This window comes from Bidens hawaiensis, unplaced genomic scaffold (genome assembly GCF_021521415.1).
Source record: "Bidens hawaiensis isolate Kalapana, Puna unplaced genomic scaffold, B.hawaiensis_p1.1 tig00067008_1, whole genome shotgun sequence".
NCBI lineage: Eukaryota > Viridiplantae > Streptophyta > Magnoliopsida > Asterales > Asteraceae > Bidens > Bidens hawaiensis.
This window is the reverse complement of record NW_027501870.1, coordinates 1-16,954: the sequence shown is the minus strand read 5'-3', so window position 1 is coordinate 16,954 and position 16,954 is coordinate 1. Positions and strand designations below refer to the sequence as shown.

The 16,954-nt window shown below is 40.4% G+C and overlaps 2 protein-coding genes across 2 annotated transcripts; both read right to left on the bottom strand.

The window, feature by feature from the left end:
* Window positions 1-7,411: 7,411 nt before the first annotated feature.
* Window positions 7,412-10,827, bottom strand: LOC143604820 (uncharacterized). The gene is made up of 7 exons (XM_077081184.1): window positions 10,433-10,827; window positions 9,747-9,933; window positions 9,428-9,678; window positions 9,230-9,344; window positions 8,948-9,040; window positions 7,753-7,896; window positions 7,412-7,642 (listed from the first exon to the last, which is right to left on the bottom strand). The coding sequence occupies exons 3-7, from the start codon at window positions 9,649-9,651 to the stop codon at window positions 7,532-7,534; spliced, it is 687 nt and encodes a 228-aa protein (XP_076937299.1). The 5' UTR covers window positions 9,652-9,678; window positions 9,747-9,933; window positions 10,433-10,827; the 3' UTR covers window positions 7,412-7,531.
* LOC143604821 (uncharacterized) lies at window positions 9,661-10,791 on the bottom strand. Its single transcript, XM_077081185.1, has 3 exons — window positions 10,433-10,791; window positions 9,747-9,933; window positions 9,661-9,678 (listed from the first exon to the last, which is right to left on the bottom strand). Exons 1-3 carry the CDS (start codon window positions 10,789-10,791, stop codon window positions 9,661-9,663), a joined length of 564 nt encoding a protein of 187 aa, XP_076937300.1.
* Window positions 10,828-16,954: the final 6,127 nt, after the last annotated feature.

Sequence of the window (16,954 nt, the reverse complement as noted above, 5' to 3'; positions counted from 1 at the left end):
AAGGAAAGCTTTAAGGATAGCTAGCCCATCATCAGCAGCAGCGACTTCGTTCACCTTCTCCACCACCGGATGCGGGAAGGCGGCATACTGGTTCACTGCTTGGTCATAAACAGCTTCAGTATCCACATCATACAAAGGGAAGTTGGAAGGAGGGATGCCTTTCTCAACGAACCCTAAACCAAGCAGGAAGCAGGCCTTTTCCCCATCCTCATGAGAAGCGTTGAGGGCTGCGCTCATAGCATCGTCATAAGACGTCTCTGAGAAGACCCGATGCACAACCTACAAAGAAAAAATACAAGTATCAGAACCTTTTCTATTTACAAAGAAAAGCGTAAAGACATGAAAAGCTTACCTGAGACAACGCTTTTCGAAGAAGCCATTCCATGGCAACCAGAGCTTCTTGGAAGGCGGCTTGAGCTTGGGTACAGGCGCGTTCGGCTTCACTTTTATTAAGGTTGGCAAGCAACACTTCCTTTGCAGCAGCCTCTTCGACGCCCTTTAGCTTCCGCTCAGTGTGGTCAAGCACGCCCCTCTGGTCCAGGATCTCTTGGAGCTTCTTCGCGTCCTCCATCGCCAAGGCATCATGAGCCTGTTGAAGTGCCTCTAATTTAGCTTTAAGTTCCTCATTCTCGAGGCGTAGAGGCGAAGCAACAGCTTCAGCCTTGGTGGCCCTTTCAGTTGCGTTCCTAGCAGTTTCCTTAGCCAGCCGAAGCTGTTCGTTAACAGCTTGGGCAGCCTTGGAACGGGCCTTGAGACGGGCCTGAACCTCAACTTCAAGGGCCTTGAACGCCTTCTCTTTCTCTGCAGCCGCGGCGGAGAGCCTCCTATTCTCCTCCCGGACAGCCCGCGCCTGAGCCACCTCTTGAATGCGAGCTGCTTTTAACTTGTCGTTTTCACGACAAATCAGCTCGACGCGCTGCTGCATCCGGGCCAGGAGAACCCGAAGCTCATTGGTTAGCCTACCCTCCTGGTAGCTAACCATGGCTTCCCCCAACGCACCACTGGGAGCTGCGTGACGAGCCCAATCCACGCACTCCACAGGGGTGCGAAGGGTTGTTCCTCGGCGGATGTTCCATCGTGGAACATACACTTCATTGGAATCCGACACTGCAAAAAACAAAAAGCAGTTAGGAAAAGATGATACAATATATATATATATATATATATATATATATATATATATATATATATAATAGGCCAAGAGAACCCTACGCACCTGTAGGGTCAATAACAGGCCGATAGCCGCCAAACCCGTCACCTGAACCCAAGGGAAATCCGTCCAAGAGGTCAGGTAGATGGGAAGGAGGCAGAGGTTGGCGAGAAGCCCCATGCATACCTGAAGGATCGGCCGTCGAGGCCGATGACGGAGGAGGCATGGTGAAGTCCGCCGCGGTCGCCGCTGCGGAGTCCGCAGCAAAAGTAACCGCCGGCTCGGTGAAAGATGCGGTAAAAATGGCACTCACAGCCGGCAGTGACGTCATCACAGCTGGAACAGTCGGCTCAAAGGAGTGAGCAACTGAACCAGAGGAAGCAGGCGCAGGCGCCTGGGTCGTCGCCTCAGGTAGGCTGACCAAGCCTACCGTCATGGGCGGAGGGGTACTCTACGCTCCACCCTGGAATGCGTCAACATCCACGCCTGCACAAAGGAGATAAGTATTAATGATGGAAGACTATGAAGTTAAAGATAAAGGAAGTTTGTACTTACGGGTTTTCTTGAGCCTGAAAGTGCGGACGGGCGGGGATGAACCCGATGGATCCGGCCTCTTCACGCCGGTCACCATTGTCATCCTGGGCCCTCCGGAGGTAACAATCGTCGCAGCCTCCGGAGTGGTGGTCTTATCACCACCGGGATTCCCCGCCACCTCTTCGCTCTCGGTCTCCGAATCAGATCGAGGCACTGGATCGGCAGTGGAGGCCACCTTCTCCTTCCCCTTTCCGCCGGCAGCCTTCTTCTTCCGCACCAACGGAGGACCATCTACGGATTCCTCATCAGAACATACGATTAGAGGAATTCCAGCAGAGGTTTCAACATTGAGGGGTCGAGGGTTGAATAGCGCCTTACCTGGCCGCCTGGCGCTCAGGATCTCGTGGCCTAGCGGGTAGACCTCCACGAACCGATCCGCTGTTTGTTCTAGGATGGGCAACTCGTTCTCGTCTAGAGCGCGAGTACCCATCCGAGCGGGACCGTCAGCTTCCCGCGGGTACATGAGCGACTGCAAGTCGTTCCCCTCTGAAATAAACAGAAAAGAAGTTAGAAGAGATTCTAAATTAACAAAAAGAAACAGAGCATACCGTAAGGAACAGAGTTCGAACCGTATTCAAGGACGATTGGGATCTTTTGCGCATCCGCATCCTTCCACACCCGGCTCATCCCCAGCATCACCATCCCGGACTCCGCAAACCGGTAAACCGGAGATTGGACTCGGGATATCTTCGAGAACCATTCCGCCTCCTGGTAGTTGGAGGCGTGAAGGCTGGGAAGTGCTTGCCCATTCTTGAATTTCATGGCAAGGGGGATGGCACGAGCGGAGATGTAGAAGAACTCCCGCTTCCACGAACGAAGACTGCGCTCGGTTGCGCAAATCTTCAAACCCTTGATCCGGGTTATCAGGGTATACCACCCCTGGATGCACCTCCAAGAGTAGAAGGTCATCAGGCGGTCAACATAGGGCTCAATGCCCAGAATCCGGCACACCCACTCGAAGTGCCGAATCTTGGCAATCGCCATCGGGTGCACCTCGGTTAGGTGCACACCGTGCCTCTCCAGGACACGGTACACAAACTTTGTCAATGGGAACCTAAGATTCCCATAAACAAAGAATGCAGCATATACCCCGATCTTGCCTCTGGGGGCATCGTACACCGTCTGATGGGGTTCAGGAAACTCAGGCTCGAGAGACTCGAGCATGAACTTCCTGACGACGTACTGATACAGATCGACAGGCAGAGCACACTGGCACTCGCCAGCAGTACTCTTGTCATCGGCTGTAGCTTCGACATCGTGAGAAAACATCTTGCAGATGAAAGAAGAAAACGATTTCAAGAGAATGCTCGACTGAAAAGGTGAGTATTCGCCGGAAATCGTTAAAGATGAAGAGAGAAGTGAAAGTGTGAATTGCAAAGGACCCTCTCCCCCTTTATATACTAATCGCAATTAATGCGATGAATTTAATGCGGAAGAGAGAGAAATCGAAGGTGCAATGAAACTATGACACGTGGCAAAAAGCAAGCTGGCAACAGCTGTTGAAAGGACGCGTACCATTAATTTCGCGGCCACGCGCCCGAAAAATCGCGCCCACGCGCCTGAAAAAGCGTCTGGAATGACCAGGTACTGTCACGTCACCATAACTTCCTGCACGTCCTGACACAGTCAGAAGAAACCGTCGCACGACGTTTCAGAGGTTTGGACTGTTCTTATCCTTTCACCAACTCTTCGAATTTCAAAATTCAAAAAGATTCAAAAGTAAGCGGGAAAATACCCCTTACCTTGGCAACCAAGTAACCATAAGACGGGTGCGGGTACAGTGTCAAGGCAAAACCCTTCACATACTTAGCACCCGCAGGGAATTGACGCCAGGAATACCTTGGAAGTAAAGTAACCATAAGACGAGTGCGGGTACAGTGTTAAGGCAAAACCCTTCACATACTTAGCACTCTGCAGGGAATTTAAACCGAGAAGGATCTTCTGGGCCATGCTTGCGGAAACGAGAATAACATCCCCGCGTGACGGGAACGTCGAGAACTATATTGTTTGAAACTCCAAGATGGAATTGGTGGTTTTAGCATAGTTGATCAGTATGTTGAAAACTACCAAAACCCCAAGGAGAATCCACACAAGTGGGACTCAACGCTCCTGACTTGCGAGGAGGTTACAAACCTACCCGCTTCATACCCAAAGATCAAGCAGAAAAGTCGGGAATTTCTGCGTGACATCAGGAAAACCGCGGGAAGAATCACCACGGAAAACCTAAAAACTAAACCATTTTCAAAACCCCTTGCTAAGTCCAAAAGTTCACCTCACTTATTAATAATTCATGAGAAGAACATTGGACTGGGGGGACTTGAAGAGGTAGGTCCCAGCAGAGCCCAGTTGGACCCGCAAGACTCACCTTGAATAGGGACGTCTGCGCAACGACCAACTGCTCCCGCAGGACCCACCATACTCAGAGAAAACCTTACGCGCAGTACGCCAGCTGTACCCGCAAGGAAAGCCTCCCAATGGTGAAGTACCCCGCCTGTTCCCGCAGTTGCGGATACAAGCCATCAGGGAAGGCTACCCGCACTAACAGCAAGGCTACACGCACAAGGCACTAGCTACTTCAGTAGTCACATGAAGGAATGAGCAAGGCGGGAATACTCCCGCCTAAATGAGCCAGTCCGTATGCTTCTGGAAGATCTTTTGTACTATACCTACTAAGGTATGGGCAGAACAGACGATTTGACCAGAACAGCCCATGAACCAATCACAGGGTGACAGCTCACCGACAACAGTACGAGGAGGAGCACCCTCTAGTACTGTTTGTCACTATTAGCCGCTGCCTACTCACCAACCCTTACGATGGGACGTGCGCAGCCTACAGTTGGTGGAACAGTGCATAGCCGGCAGTAAAGGAACAGTGTACAGCCGACCTTGTTACTGTCGGCCGTAGCCTATCCACCAACCAGCATAGCCTGGGCGTAGTCCACTGTTGGTGGAACAGGAATACTATTCAGCCGGCTGTACCTTCTAGGAAACCTACCTTCGGCTATAAATACTCCAATACCTTGGAATGGTAAGGACATCATCTGATATCTCACTCTTATCTAGCAATCTCGTAATATACACTTATATTCAGAGCAATCTAGTCTGATTCTCACGCCGGAGGGTGGTCACAAGGAGGAACCCCCCCCCCCCCTTCTCAGTGACGAGCTTACGGTGTCTGTTTTGCAGGTCCCCTGAAGAACAATCTTCTCTGCTGGACCTCATCCTCGTGGGAAACATTACTTAACCCCCAGATTATACATAATCTGCCTCGGGTCACTTAGTGTTTCTTCAATACAGGATCGCTACCCCTTAGATCTTAAGACCATTGTAAGAAAACACCTTACTATTATATATATATATATATATATAAACGAAAACATAAAAATCCTACGTGTCGCGATGTGGTCGTTCCGCTTTTTTTGGAGTCACCAGATTTTCTTGATTTTTAAAAGGAGGCTTCTCATGCATTTGACCCGAATTTATGGGTATGGATCTAATCAAACCCAGATATTTCTTAAACGGGTTATAGCATCTTATTAAATTGAAAACTAATCTCACCATATATTTAATATAAAATTCCGAAAAAGTATGGATATACTAAAAATTAATATATGATTTATTTAAAAAAGATATATATATTATTTATAATTAAAAAATCAATTTTATAGTAAAAAAGAATAAACAGGTCTTGGGTCTCATCAAACTCATATAGCTTTTAAACCGGGTTATAACATCTTATTTATTTGTGAAACAATTTATCATCAAAACATAAGTATATTATTAACTTTCATACACTAAAAACTTTTGAAACTTGTTCCAATCAGGTCCTGATAAAAACTTTTGTTCCAATCATGTCATTGAACTTTCATTTTTGTTCCAATCCTAAACCATTTGACCTGTATAGCAGGTAATCTAGGTTTTTTTTTTCATTTTTCAATGTTTTTACTTTGCATAATAACTTTTAAAGGTTGCGAAAATTAGTAAAAATACGAAATATAATTTTAAAATTCCGAAAATTTGCAAATAAAAGTTCGGAAAATTGCAAAAATTGAAAAAAAAATGTTCAAAACCTCGGAACGGGTTAGGGTCAACATGTTCGGGTTAAAACGGGTCAAGATCGGAACAGGTCAAAACGGATTTCGGGTTAGCTTTTTTATTTGGACCAGCGAATCAGCGCGTTTTCAACACGTTACAGCTCGTTTTAACAGCAAAAGCTCGTTTAAGCGATTTTTTCAGCTCGTTTCAGCACCTAACGGCTCGTTTATGTGATTTTTCAGCTCGTTTCAGCACCTAACGGCTCGTTTATGCGATTTTTCAGCTCGTTTCAGCACCTAACAGCTCGTTTAAGCGATTTTTCAGTTCGTTTCAGCACTTAAAAGCTCGTTTAAGCGATTTTTTAGTTCGTTTCAGCACCTAAGAGCTCGTTTAAGTGATATTTCAGTTCGTTCCGACCCGAAACCCGTTGCTAAATCATTGTTAGGTGCTGAAACGAACTGAAAAATCGTTTAAACGAGTTGTTAGATGCTGAAACGAGCTGAAAAATCGCTTAAACGAGTTGTTAGGTGCTGAAACGAACTGAAAACTCGCTTAAACGAGCTGTTAGATGCTGAAACGAGCTGAAAAATCGCTTAAACAAGCTGTTAGGTGCTGAAACGAGCTGAAAAATCGTTTTAAACGAGCTATTAGGTACTGAAACGAGCTGAAAAATTGCTTAAACGAGCTGTTAGGTGTTGAAACGAGCTGAAAATCGCTTAAACGAGCTGTTAAGTGCTGAAACGAGATGAAAATCGCTTAAACGAGCTGTTAGGTGCTGAAACGAGCTGAAAATCGCTTAAACGAGCTGTTAGGTGCTGAAACGAGCTGAAAAATCGCTGAAACGAGCTGAAAAATCGCTTAAACGAGTTGTTAAGTGCTGAAGCAAACTGAAAAAATCGCTTAAACGAGCTTTTGCTGTTAAAACGAGCTGTAACGTGTTGAAAACGCGCTGATTCGTTGGTCCAAAAAAAACTGACACGAAACCCGTTTTGACCTGTTCCGAACTTGACCCGTTCTAACCCGAATCTGTTGATCCTAAACCGTTCCGACCCGTTTTGAACATTTTTTTTACAATTTTTGCAATTTATTGCAATTTTCGAAACTTTTTTTCGCAAATTTTCGGAATTTTAAAAATATATTTCGTATTTTTACTAATTTTCGTAAACTTTAAAAGTTATTATGCAAAGTAAAAACATTGAAAAATTGAAAAAAACATAGATTACCTGTTATCCAGGTAAAATATCTATGATTGGAACAAAAATGAAAGTTCAATGACCTGGTCGGAACAAAAGTTTTTATCAGTGACCTGATTGAAACAACTTTCAAAGTTGGTTACTTTTCTATATGATGAAACTTGGCATATGTTTATTATTTGTAGCAAACAATTAAATTAGCAATCCAGAATTCCAAATCTTTGAAAAAATAAAAATGTGTGGACACAAAAACACGCGAGGGGTTTCTATTTTTGCCTTCCGGCCTAAAAAACGTGCCATCTACACATACACACACAGAGACCCATCTGATCATTGGTTGATGTTGAATAGCCAGAGTTGTGCCACGGTGGAGATCGGTTAGGTTGCCATTCTTGAAACTAGATCTACAGCTGGTAAGGGTTTGATCTTACTTGTAATAAATAATAATATAATTATTATTTAATAACAATAATACAATAACAGTTAAAAGGCGTTACTGCCACATAAACACAAGAACTAAAAATGTGGCATAACGTATAAACATTTGAGAATCAAACCTTCAACCAACCATTTCCACCTCGTTCCTCTCTTGCTCACTTTGTGTTCCCATAGATGCAAACAAATGCTCTATCCGTAGAGGAGAATGACGAACCATACATTGGAATACAATCTACATATAAATTAAGTTTCACTTTAGGTATGTAGAAATGTTTTAATGCCGGTTTCAACTCTCAATCACTTCTAAATGAACCCTTTAAAAAAAAGCAAATAACAAATTACCTTGGAGTAACTATTAGCAAAAGCGCGTGCACGATGGACCTTTCCTATGTAGTGTAAATCAGCCTTCTCCAGTTTCCCATTTACAAATGTTAATCCACCATCATTAACAGCAAATCGTATAAGGTTTCCCGATTGCAGTCCTGTCTGAAAACAAGCAAACATCTTTTGTCATCTTGTAAAAAACAAACATTTGACAATAGTGAACCAGAATTGTCAAAACTGAATGGTTTTTGCAATGTTTTCAGACCCGGCCCGGACGTCGACCCGGACGCCTTACCGGGTCAAAGGTCGGACCGACCCGGGAGGGCGAACCGGTGTTTGGCCCGGGTGACGTCATAAATAATATAAATATATATTTATTTATATATATATATAAAAATACTACTTTTCATTTTTTGAAATTTTTTCAAAAAAAATATTTAAATTTCTTATGTTTAAGGTAAACTACTATTTTTTTTTCCTTTAATTATATGACTTTTAATAGTTTCAAGTATCAATCAAGCCTTTTTGTCTTCACCGTCATCTTCTTAGCTCCAATACATCATCATCTTCATTGGCATCCTAGTCTTCTTATACACTTTTTTTATAAATATATGTCATATATATGTAATATAATATAATAATATGTATGTATAAGGAGTTCGGTTGGCCTGTCAACCATCCTTAAGAGCTCGCCGGGATCTCCGATTACTCTTCCGAATTCTCAAAATCGACACCACTGTCTCATTCTTCGACGCCGACCGTTAGGTGTCAATTTCAACTCCCAAGGCCGACTCACAGATGTGGGCTAGATTGAGACAACCAGATCTGAAATCAAAGAATGCTTATTGTTTATGTGAGTCCGTCCTCCGTCAAGACCTTTTTTTGCCGGTTCACCCGGCGGGTCACCGGGTCCCGTCCGACCGCCGCCCGCAAAACCCAGCCGGGCTATTAGAAAACGGGTCAAATACCCTGACCCGGACCGGTATTAGTACCGGGTCCCGGTCGGACCGGTCCGACCGGCCGGGCCGGGCCGGGCCTGGTTTCAAAACGTTGGGTTTTTGTAAAACTTAAAGGCAAACAATTTGTTGTAAAATTGAAAGATAATAAAGTCAACTTAGCTTTTTTTGTTTATATTATTTTTCCATAGCTTCTAGCTTATGGGTCATTGTTCTTTTTAAAAATTAACTGATGCTTCATAAAAAATTACACAAACCTCTTGTATGAAAATTGCATTCAAACATCCAAGTACGACAGGAGGATCATCAGATGTAACTAGTTGCCCATTATCTTGTAGCTCCAAAACCACCTTTTCATGATAAACAGAAAAATAAGTCTTGAAAAATTGTAGCATTATGCAGATCTCAGAAGTATGTAGATAAATGGTGGCATGATCATCTGTATGTGATCTTGACAGTGTTCTTATGTTAAGTATCACATAGTAATTTACTAATTGCCAAAGGTTTAATCCTTATGGAATAATGCAAAGATGTGTTACCTGTTGTTGATTTGGAACTTGTCCTTTGTTATCTGTATCAATAACATACTGACTACAACTCTCATCCTTCCACACAAGCACCAACAGTGTGTTTCCTGTTTGATAATGTGCATGCCTAAATAAAAAAAAATCACATTGAAACATTAATATATACAAGAACATAACTTTAAAAACAATTATATCCATTAAGAGGCTTACTTGTTATAAAACAGTAGTCCATCTTTCACATAAGGTACCGCGCCTGCATAAGCTGTTTGAAGGCCCTCATGATCACAGGTGTAAACAGGAATGAGGCTAAATCTATATCTATGGTAAGTAGAGGGAGCCTCACAAGCTCCTGACTCAACAAGCTTGCTGTTCATCCAGAAGAATCTGAACTCAGCAGTGCATTCATAGAACGAGATTCCTGCCCAGCATACCATGTCTATTACCTAGTAAGTTTGATCCAACTGCAATCATAAGAAACCAATAAAACAATCGTAACAAAAAGCACAAATTCTGCTTCACATCATTATACCTCGTGAAATATGCAGTCAAGTATACAATATGATTGACCAGATCTGGAACTATCTTTGGTTTTGGCACCATTAGGTAGAGCAGAGGGAAAACGATGTAATAGAGAACCGTTTCGTAGCCTGCTTACAGTTGTCCCATTTGATGAAACGACGAAACACCGCTTTCCAGAAGGCCTCGCAAATACATACCTGCAGGTTTTATTTATAAGAAAGAGTAACCGAAATTCCGCCCCTATTAAAATTGAAAATTTGTATGTCTAACAGCCCTAATATTGACAGGTGCATAATATTATAATGTGCATGCAATCATCAATAATCAAAATGAATAACAAAATACAAAGGTCTCCTATATATATGAAAACTGAAAAGTAATAGCATATTAACAACCATCATACAGCTGCTACAACAGAAATGTAACTACAATCATAACTGCAGAAGTCGCTAGGAAATGCCAGGTCACTCGACCGGGGAGTTGTGAGTACTGAGTACTCAACCGCCCAAACCAACTTTTTCAACACTGGCTACAACTATAACTAGCAGTATGTGCCCTAATTCCTAATTATCTAAATGATGCTCTTCTATAATAGCTAAATCCAGCAATTGAGCCCTAATTATCTAAACTACGTTCTTCTATAACAATTCAACAATATCTTCTTATTAATCATGCCCTAATTATAATTAATCATACCAGTCTTCACTGAGGCGATCAGGAACATCAATCATCCACTCGGGAAGCATAAGCTGAATGGCAAACCACCGCCGAGCTTCAGAGCCTTTGAGTTTAGCGGCTTGGCGGATGTCAATTTCGTTAATATCTCCAGCATCGGTTTCAGTTTCAGTTTCAGTATCTGGTTCTTCGACTATAGGTTCGGGAACTGATTGAGGTTCGGAGTTAGGGAAGGAGAGGATGGAGGATGCCAGACGTCTGGCTTGGAGCTGAGCTTCGGTCCGGTGCTGAGCCTGGCGTTGTAGAGACAGTTCACGGCGTTTTTGTTGGTCGGAGATTGCCGGACGTTTGAACGGACGACGTATGTCATGAGGCGCCATTGACTCGGATTCACCTGGGCACGTGTAAATGAATAATAATCAAAAGTCACAATAGCAAGGTAGCAAACGATTTTGCTTGGCAATAATGGGAGATTGGGGAGGACGAGGGCTGCTAAAATATGAATTGGGCTAATGAGTGAAGTGGCCAATACAAGAGGCCTGACAAAGAAAATGTAAATGGGCATGGTCTATTTTCTTAAAAAAATTGCACTAATGGGCTGAGACCAGAGATGCACAAAAAACCTGAACCTGGAATCAGGCCCGAAATAAAAACCCGGAACCGGTTTTTTTATACACGGGTTTTTAATACCCGAAACCGTACCCGTAGGGTACGCATAGGGGATGCATTTTGGTACTAAAACCCGAACCCGAACCGGACCGATTTGTACCCGGTAATACCCGAACCGGTTCCATACCCGGAACCGGGTTTTTCCAATACCCGAAACCGGGTATTTCAAATACATAATGTATACCCGAAAAATACCTTTTTAAATACCCAAAAAATACCCACTAAAAGTGCAACCTTTTAAAAATTCAATCTATACCCAAAAAATACGCAGAAAACAGCCCGAAAAACCCCGAAAATATGGTTTTTTTCAATACCTGGAAATAGGGTATTTAAATACCCGGTTTTAGAATACCCTGTTCCATACCCGACCCGAACCCGATGCATAGGTATGGTTTTTAAATACAATACCCGGACCCGAACCCGGCCCGGGCATTACCAATACCCGGTCATACCCGAACCCGGTTCCATACCCGAACCCGGGAATTTGAAAAACCCAATTTGTGCACCTCTAGCTGAGACCAGAGGTGCACAAATCAGGTATTTTCAGGAACCAGTTCCGGGTACGCTCAACAAAATTTAAAACCGAGTCGATTAGAAACCAGTTATAGTCTGGTATTTGATCGGGTTTCGACTGGGTTTTCCGGGTATTTTTCGAGTTTCGGGTAGGGTTGGGACAGGTTTGACCGGGTATTTCAGGTTTCGGTTCCAGCAGGTCCGGTCGGTTCCGGTTCTAGATACGGATCCTGGTAGAAATCATATACTAGGTCGTACCTACGGGTCGGATGGGTAGAAACCGGTTCCAGATCGAACCCGAAACGAAATATTTTGTGCACCTCTATTTAAAACCACTAGACTGCAACATACTAGTTGTTAAGTATTTGAAATTAGTTTTATAAACATGGGTCAATTAAACTGAAAATATAACTTTTTTAAAATTTGTACGACAGAAAACGTGTATGAGAATGATTTCTCTAATTATGATCTAATAATGTCATATGTGATTTCATAATAGTAGGTTAGAATCATTTATTGGTTAACTAGTTAGGTAGTAGTGCACAATTCGAATCAATCAAAAAGGACATCGGAATCATCTATTGTTATTTTGAATCAAGATGATGAAAAAATGGTGGTTAAAGAAGAAAGTACGGATGATGAAGATGTGACCGTGACCGAAGTACATGAGACAGAAACATCGTTAGATGAAGTGCACGATGAGATAGCTCTATCTCATGTTATGGTTTGTCGTGATGCAATAAAGAAGGATGATGATTAACAAACCAATAAAACGAATTGTAACATCCCAAAATTTTAAGTAATAATATTTTATATTATAAATCGAGTTTTCTTGATTTGGCAAACAAGTAATAAAATATTAAAAGGAAGATAAGTGTGCTAATTAAAGGAAATTAATCATGGACTAAAAAGAAAAGATGGGCCTTAGGTCCATGGGTTTAAGGGAGTATAAATACCCCCTTAAACCCTAAATCTTTCAATTTCCATCCATCTTATCCATTTTTCACCTTAAAACACACACTTAAGCCAAACAATCCCTCCCTAGCCTCCGGCCACCATCCGAATCCAAAACCAAGCATCATAACTTAGGATCTTCAATCATACAAGCAAGATAACAAATCCAAGATCGTATATAAAGCTAGCCGTAACCTAGAAACATCAAAAAGGTATGTTCTTTACATTTAAAGGTTACATTTTTATGAACGATTAGCCTTGAAACTTGAACATAAATTAGATCGGGTCTAAATGTTTCATAAAAATACAAACTTGATGATTAAAATGGACGTAATGAACTCATGACTATATACGGTTCTTAAAGGGAAACCCTAGATCTAGCTTAGAACGTTTTGACACTAAAGGTTGAAACTTTATACCTAGATTGGGTTGAAACTTGATGATGGAACGATAAAGAAGGTAAAACAGTTAAGGAAATGGGATATAGATGATTGAAGGTGTAATCACGGACGTTAATGGTTATTGAGCCTAAAATGGACTTAAGAATAGAAAGATGAACCAGAAACATCCAACCTGGGGGTTCTCGGCCAAATTTGAGAATTTTCGGTCAAACTATATGGTTCTCGGGTCAACACGAGAACCCGGTCAACAAGAGATCTCGTTCAACGAGAGTTCTCGGCCACTTAGTCTTCGGCCACTGAGTTCTCGTTGACAAGGGTTTTTCGGTCAACGCAAGCGTTCTCGGTCAAACATGGGTTCTCGGTGAGAACTGGGGTTCTCCGCCCAGAGTTCTCGGCCACCTAGGTTCTGTTTGGTTTGGGCCTAGACCCAGTTGGGCCCAGAAGAACAGTTGGACTGACTTAATTAAGCTCATAAGATGTTAAGCCCAACTTAAAGAATAAAATAATAATTTAAAACTCTAATGAAAAATATGTTAAGACAGTTAATGGAAATAAAATTTTTCAAAGCTGACCTGGCAGCTCGACCCCAGCCAGGGGCTTTGCCCCTTGGACCCTGCTAGGGGCTGCCGCCCCTAGACCCCGCTGCCAGGGGCGCTGCCCCCGGACCCCCGTTCGTTGTGGGTTATATAAAGATAGAAATACAAAATGAGTAGTAATAGTTATTTGATACATGTAAATATTATACAGTTAGCCGTGCACAGCTGAAGAAGGGAATAACTATTAACGGTGAACGTAACCGCATTCAGGTGAGTTTCTAGCCCCATTCCTTGTTATGTTTTCGGTGATGTATGCATACTCGATGTGTTTTGTTAATACACTTATCCTAAGTGATAAGTGTATGCCTTACGTGAATATGAGGAAAGTATGAATGATTGCTTGTCAGCACGTGAACGATCTTCGGATATTGCACGTTTTGTCAAGTTGTAACATTATGTTAAATGATAAGATGATATGTACGATATATGAATGAATGTAAATAAGGTAACGGAGAGGGGACCGAGCCCCAATAATACTCGAGGAAGGAGGGGACCGAGCCCTAATAATACTCGAGGAAGGAGGGACCGACCCTAATAATACTCGAGGAAAGTAGGGCGTAATGCTCTTTATAACGTAAGAAACGAAGGTAAGTAAGAATGAAATAAAGATGTGAAAGTATGAATGAAAGTATGTAAGTATATATGTATTGTACGTTATGTGATTAACTAGAACTCACTCAGCATAGCTGACTTTTAGTATACACGCAGGTGAGTAGGATGAGGCAGTTCGCTTGAGGGGACACGCGACATTGAATAAGAGGCTGGCATCGGAAGACTCAGGACGTTTAAGTTTAATGTTTGTTTATTTTGAAAGACGAGATGTTGTTTTAAGACAAGTTATGGTTTGTTATGAAATGTTTTATGAAAGTTTTTATATTCCGCGAATATTTTTATTAACTCTGATGATTAGAACTATGTCGATGAGTAAATCCAACGCCCAAGTGTGAGGCACGGGTAACGGGGCCTTACACGAATGTTGGGGTGTGCATGAGGTTCATGCAAAGATTAGGTCCCCCGAATAAAGGAGTTAAGTTCGAGAGCTAATGAAGTTGAGAAAGCAAAAAATTGTTTCCCATTAAAAATGGGTTAATGTAGCTCTAAACAATGGAAAGTTGGAAAACTTGAAACTAGCATAATTGCAATAAGACGAAGAAACCTACACATTGTGTAATATAATTGAATATAATAATCCAGCATAAAGAGGTACGAATGTTAACAGGTTTGAAAGATTTTGAAGGAATAATGAAGTTGGTATTGATAGAATGTGTGAAACTTGATACCAACTTGAATAACTCAAATAGTTCATATAATGGTGGTATGAAATATCTCAATGGTTGGTTCAGAAGATATTTAAAGTTCTTCAAGAGGAAATTTAGTTTTCTTGGATTCTTATTTTAATTAGTTTACTTTTATTTTGCGTCCATATGGTATTGAAAACTAAATTTCCCTTTGAATGAAGGTTATACCCTTTCTAACGCGTTTTCAAGCCATAGGGGTGTAAGTGTATCATTTTGACTTGTAGGGGAATATCGTTCGGTCCGCGTTATAATCACATGGACGCAAATAAGAAAAATCTTTTAATAAAAGGAGTTGTACAAGATTTATGAATATCAAGTTAAGTTTCTTCATTCAGTTACTCAATAATTTAACATATTAGTCCTAATATGCACATGCAAATCTGCAATATATATAACAAAACATTTAAAAGCTCTTTGGTTGCTTCCTACCTTTTCTTAAGTCACCGGATTGTTTTATTTGTAAATAAAGGCTTCTCATGCATATGACATGAATTCACGAGTATGAGTCTTACTAAACCCAGATAGTCTTAAACGGGTTATAACATCTCATTAGACTAAAAATTAATCTCATCATATATTTGATATAAAAATTCATATAAAATGGGAATATACTAAAAATTAATATCCTATTTAAAAAGAATATATTATTTATACTTTTTAGCTAAAAATTTTCAAATCTACATATATCTTTAGCTTTCTCTCCAATTTTACGGCCATTTTAATGGAAAAAAAATCCCATCTCACTTTCAAGACTAATATATTATTTCTAATATTACTTACATTAATATTTGAAATTAGTATGTATTTTCATTATTTATTAAATTTAATTAATTTTAATTAATTTCCCTAGGTTTCCTCATGCCGTCAGATTGTTTTATTTATAAATGAAAGCTTCTCATGCATTTGACTCGATTCACGGGTATGAGCTCACCAAACCCAGATAGCCCTTGAATGAGTTATAACATTTCATTATATTAATAATTAATCTTATCAAATATTTGATAATATTTGATAAGAAAATCATATAAAATATTTATATGAATATACTAAAAACTAATATCCATTTTTTAAAAGATATTATTTATAATTAAGAAACAAACTTTATAGTAAAAAAAAATAAGTGGGTCATGTGTCTCACCAAACCAGATTGTTTTTTAAACCGGGTTATAAATCTTATTTACTTATGAAACATTTTCGTCATCAAATCCTAAGTATATTAGTAACTTATTTACGATAAATAAAATTAAAATCTATAAAAAAAGATATAAATATTAGAAACGGATAATGTAAAACAGCATCCGGTTTTTGTAAAAAAAGATGTTATTTGTAATTAAGAAACAATTTTATCATAAAAAAATAAGCAGGTGATGGGTTTCATTAAATCCAAATAACTTTTAAACCGAGTTATAACATCTCATTTATTTATAAACTCATTTATCATCAGATTCTAAGTATATTATGAATTTCTTTTACAATAAATAAAACTAAAATACAAAAGATTCTATAAATATTATAAACGAATAATGTAAAACAAACTCGTAAGCTAGTTCATATATAAATTTAGGTATTAGTCCTAAATTTAGTTCTTAATATATAGTGAGCCAAATATTAAAATAAATTCTTCACGTTCCTTCATCAAAAGGCTTTCCTAAAAGTTCTAATTGTTTAGTTGATTTTAAGTTTAATCACTTAAACTCCTTTTAGTTAATCGAATTTCTAAAGCAAATCAATTCAAAACCGTGTTCAAAGCTATTAATGATTATGACTCATTGCGGAGACTATACCATGTGCTTACACTTTCTAGCATTAGGTCATTTGGTTTCTTTTTATAAATTTATTTGGTTTCCTTTTTTAAATTTATTGGCTCATGACGGTAGATTGTGTGGTGGTAGTCCCAAAAAAAAAGGTAAAAACTGGAAAGAACCATTAAAAGATACAGAACAAACTCAAATTGTTTGGTTCTTTCTAGGTTAGCTTTTTGGCTTGAATACGGCGGGTCAGTGACGAATTCAGGATTTTTTTTAATGGGTACACTATTTTTAAATGCTATAACTTTATACGATCGCCATAAAAATTCTGGACGATTCGAAGGTTTAGGTCGGTTCAACGGTT

What these genes read in the sequence shown, in the direction of transcription:
- LOC143604820 (XM_077081184.1), bottom strand. Translation starts at nt 9,651, where the DNA reads ATGGTATGCTGGGCAGGAATCTCGTTCTATGAATGCACTGCTGAGTTC. An exon ending in AAGTTCCAAATCAACAACAG is followed by an intron (nt 9,041 to 9,229) that starts GTAACACATCTT and finishes TATCATGAAAAG; the next exon opens with GTGGTTTTGGAGCTACAAGA. An exon ending in TTGCTAATAGTTACTCCAAG is followed by an intron (nt 7,643 to 7,752) that starts GTAATTTGTTAT and finishes ATTTATATGTAG; the next exon opens with ATTGTATTCCAATGTATGGT.
- LOC143604821 (XM_077081185.1), bottom strand. Translation starts at nt 10,791, where the DNA reads ATGGCGCCTCATGACATACGTCGTCCGTTCAAACGTCCGGCAATCTCC. An exon ending in GATCGCCTCAGTGAAGACTG is followed by an intron (nt 9,934 to 10,432) that starts GTATGATTAATT and finishes TAAAACCTGCAG; the next exon opens with GTATGTATTTGCGAGGCCTT.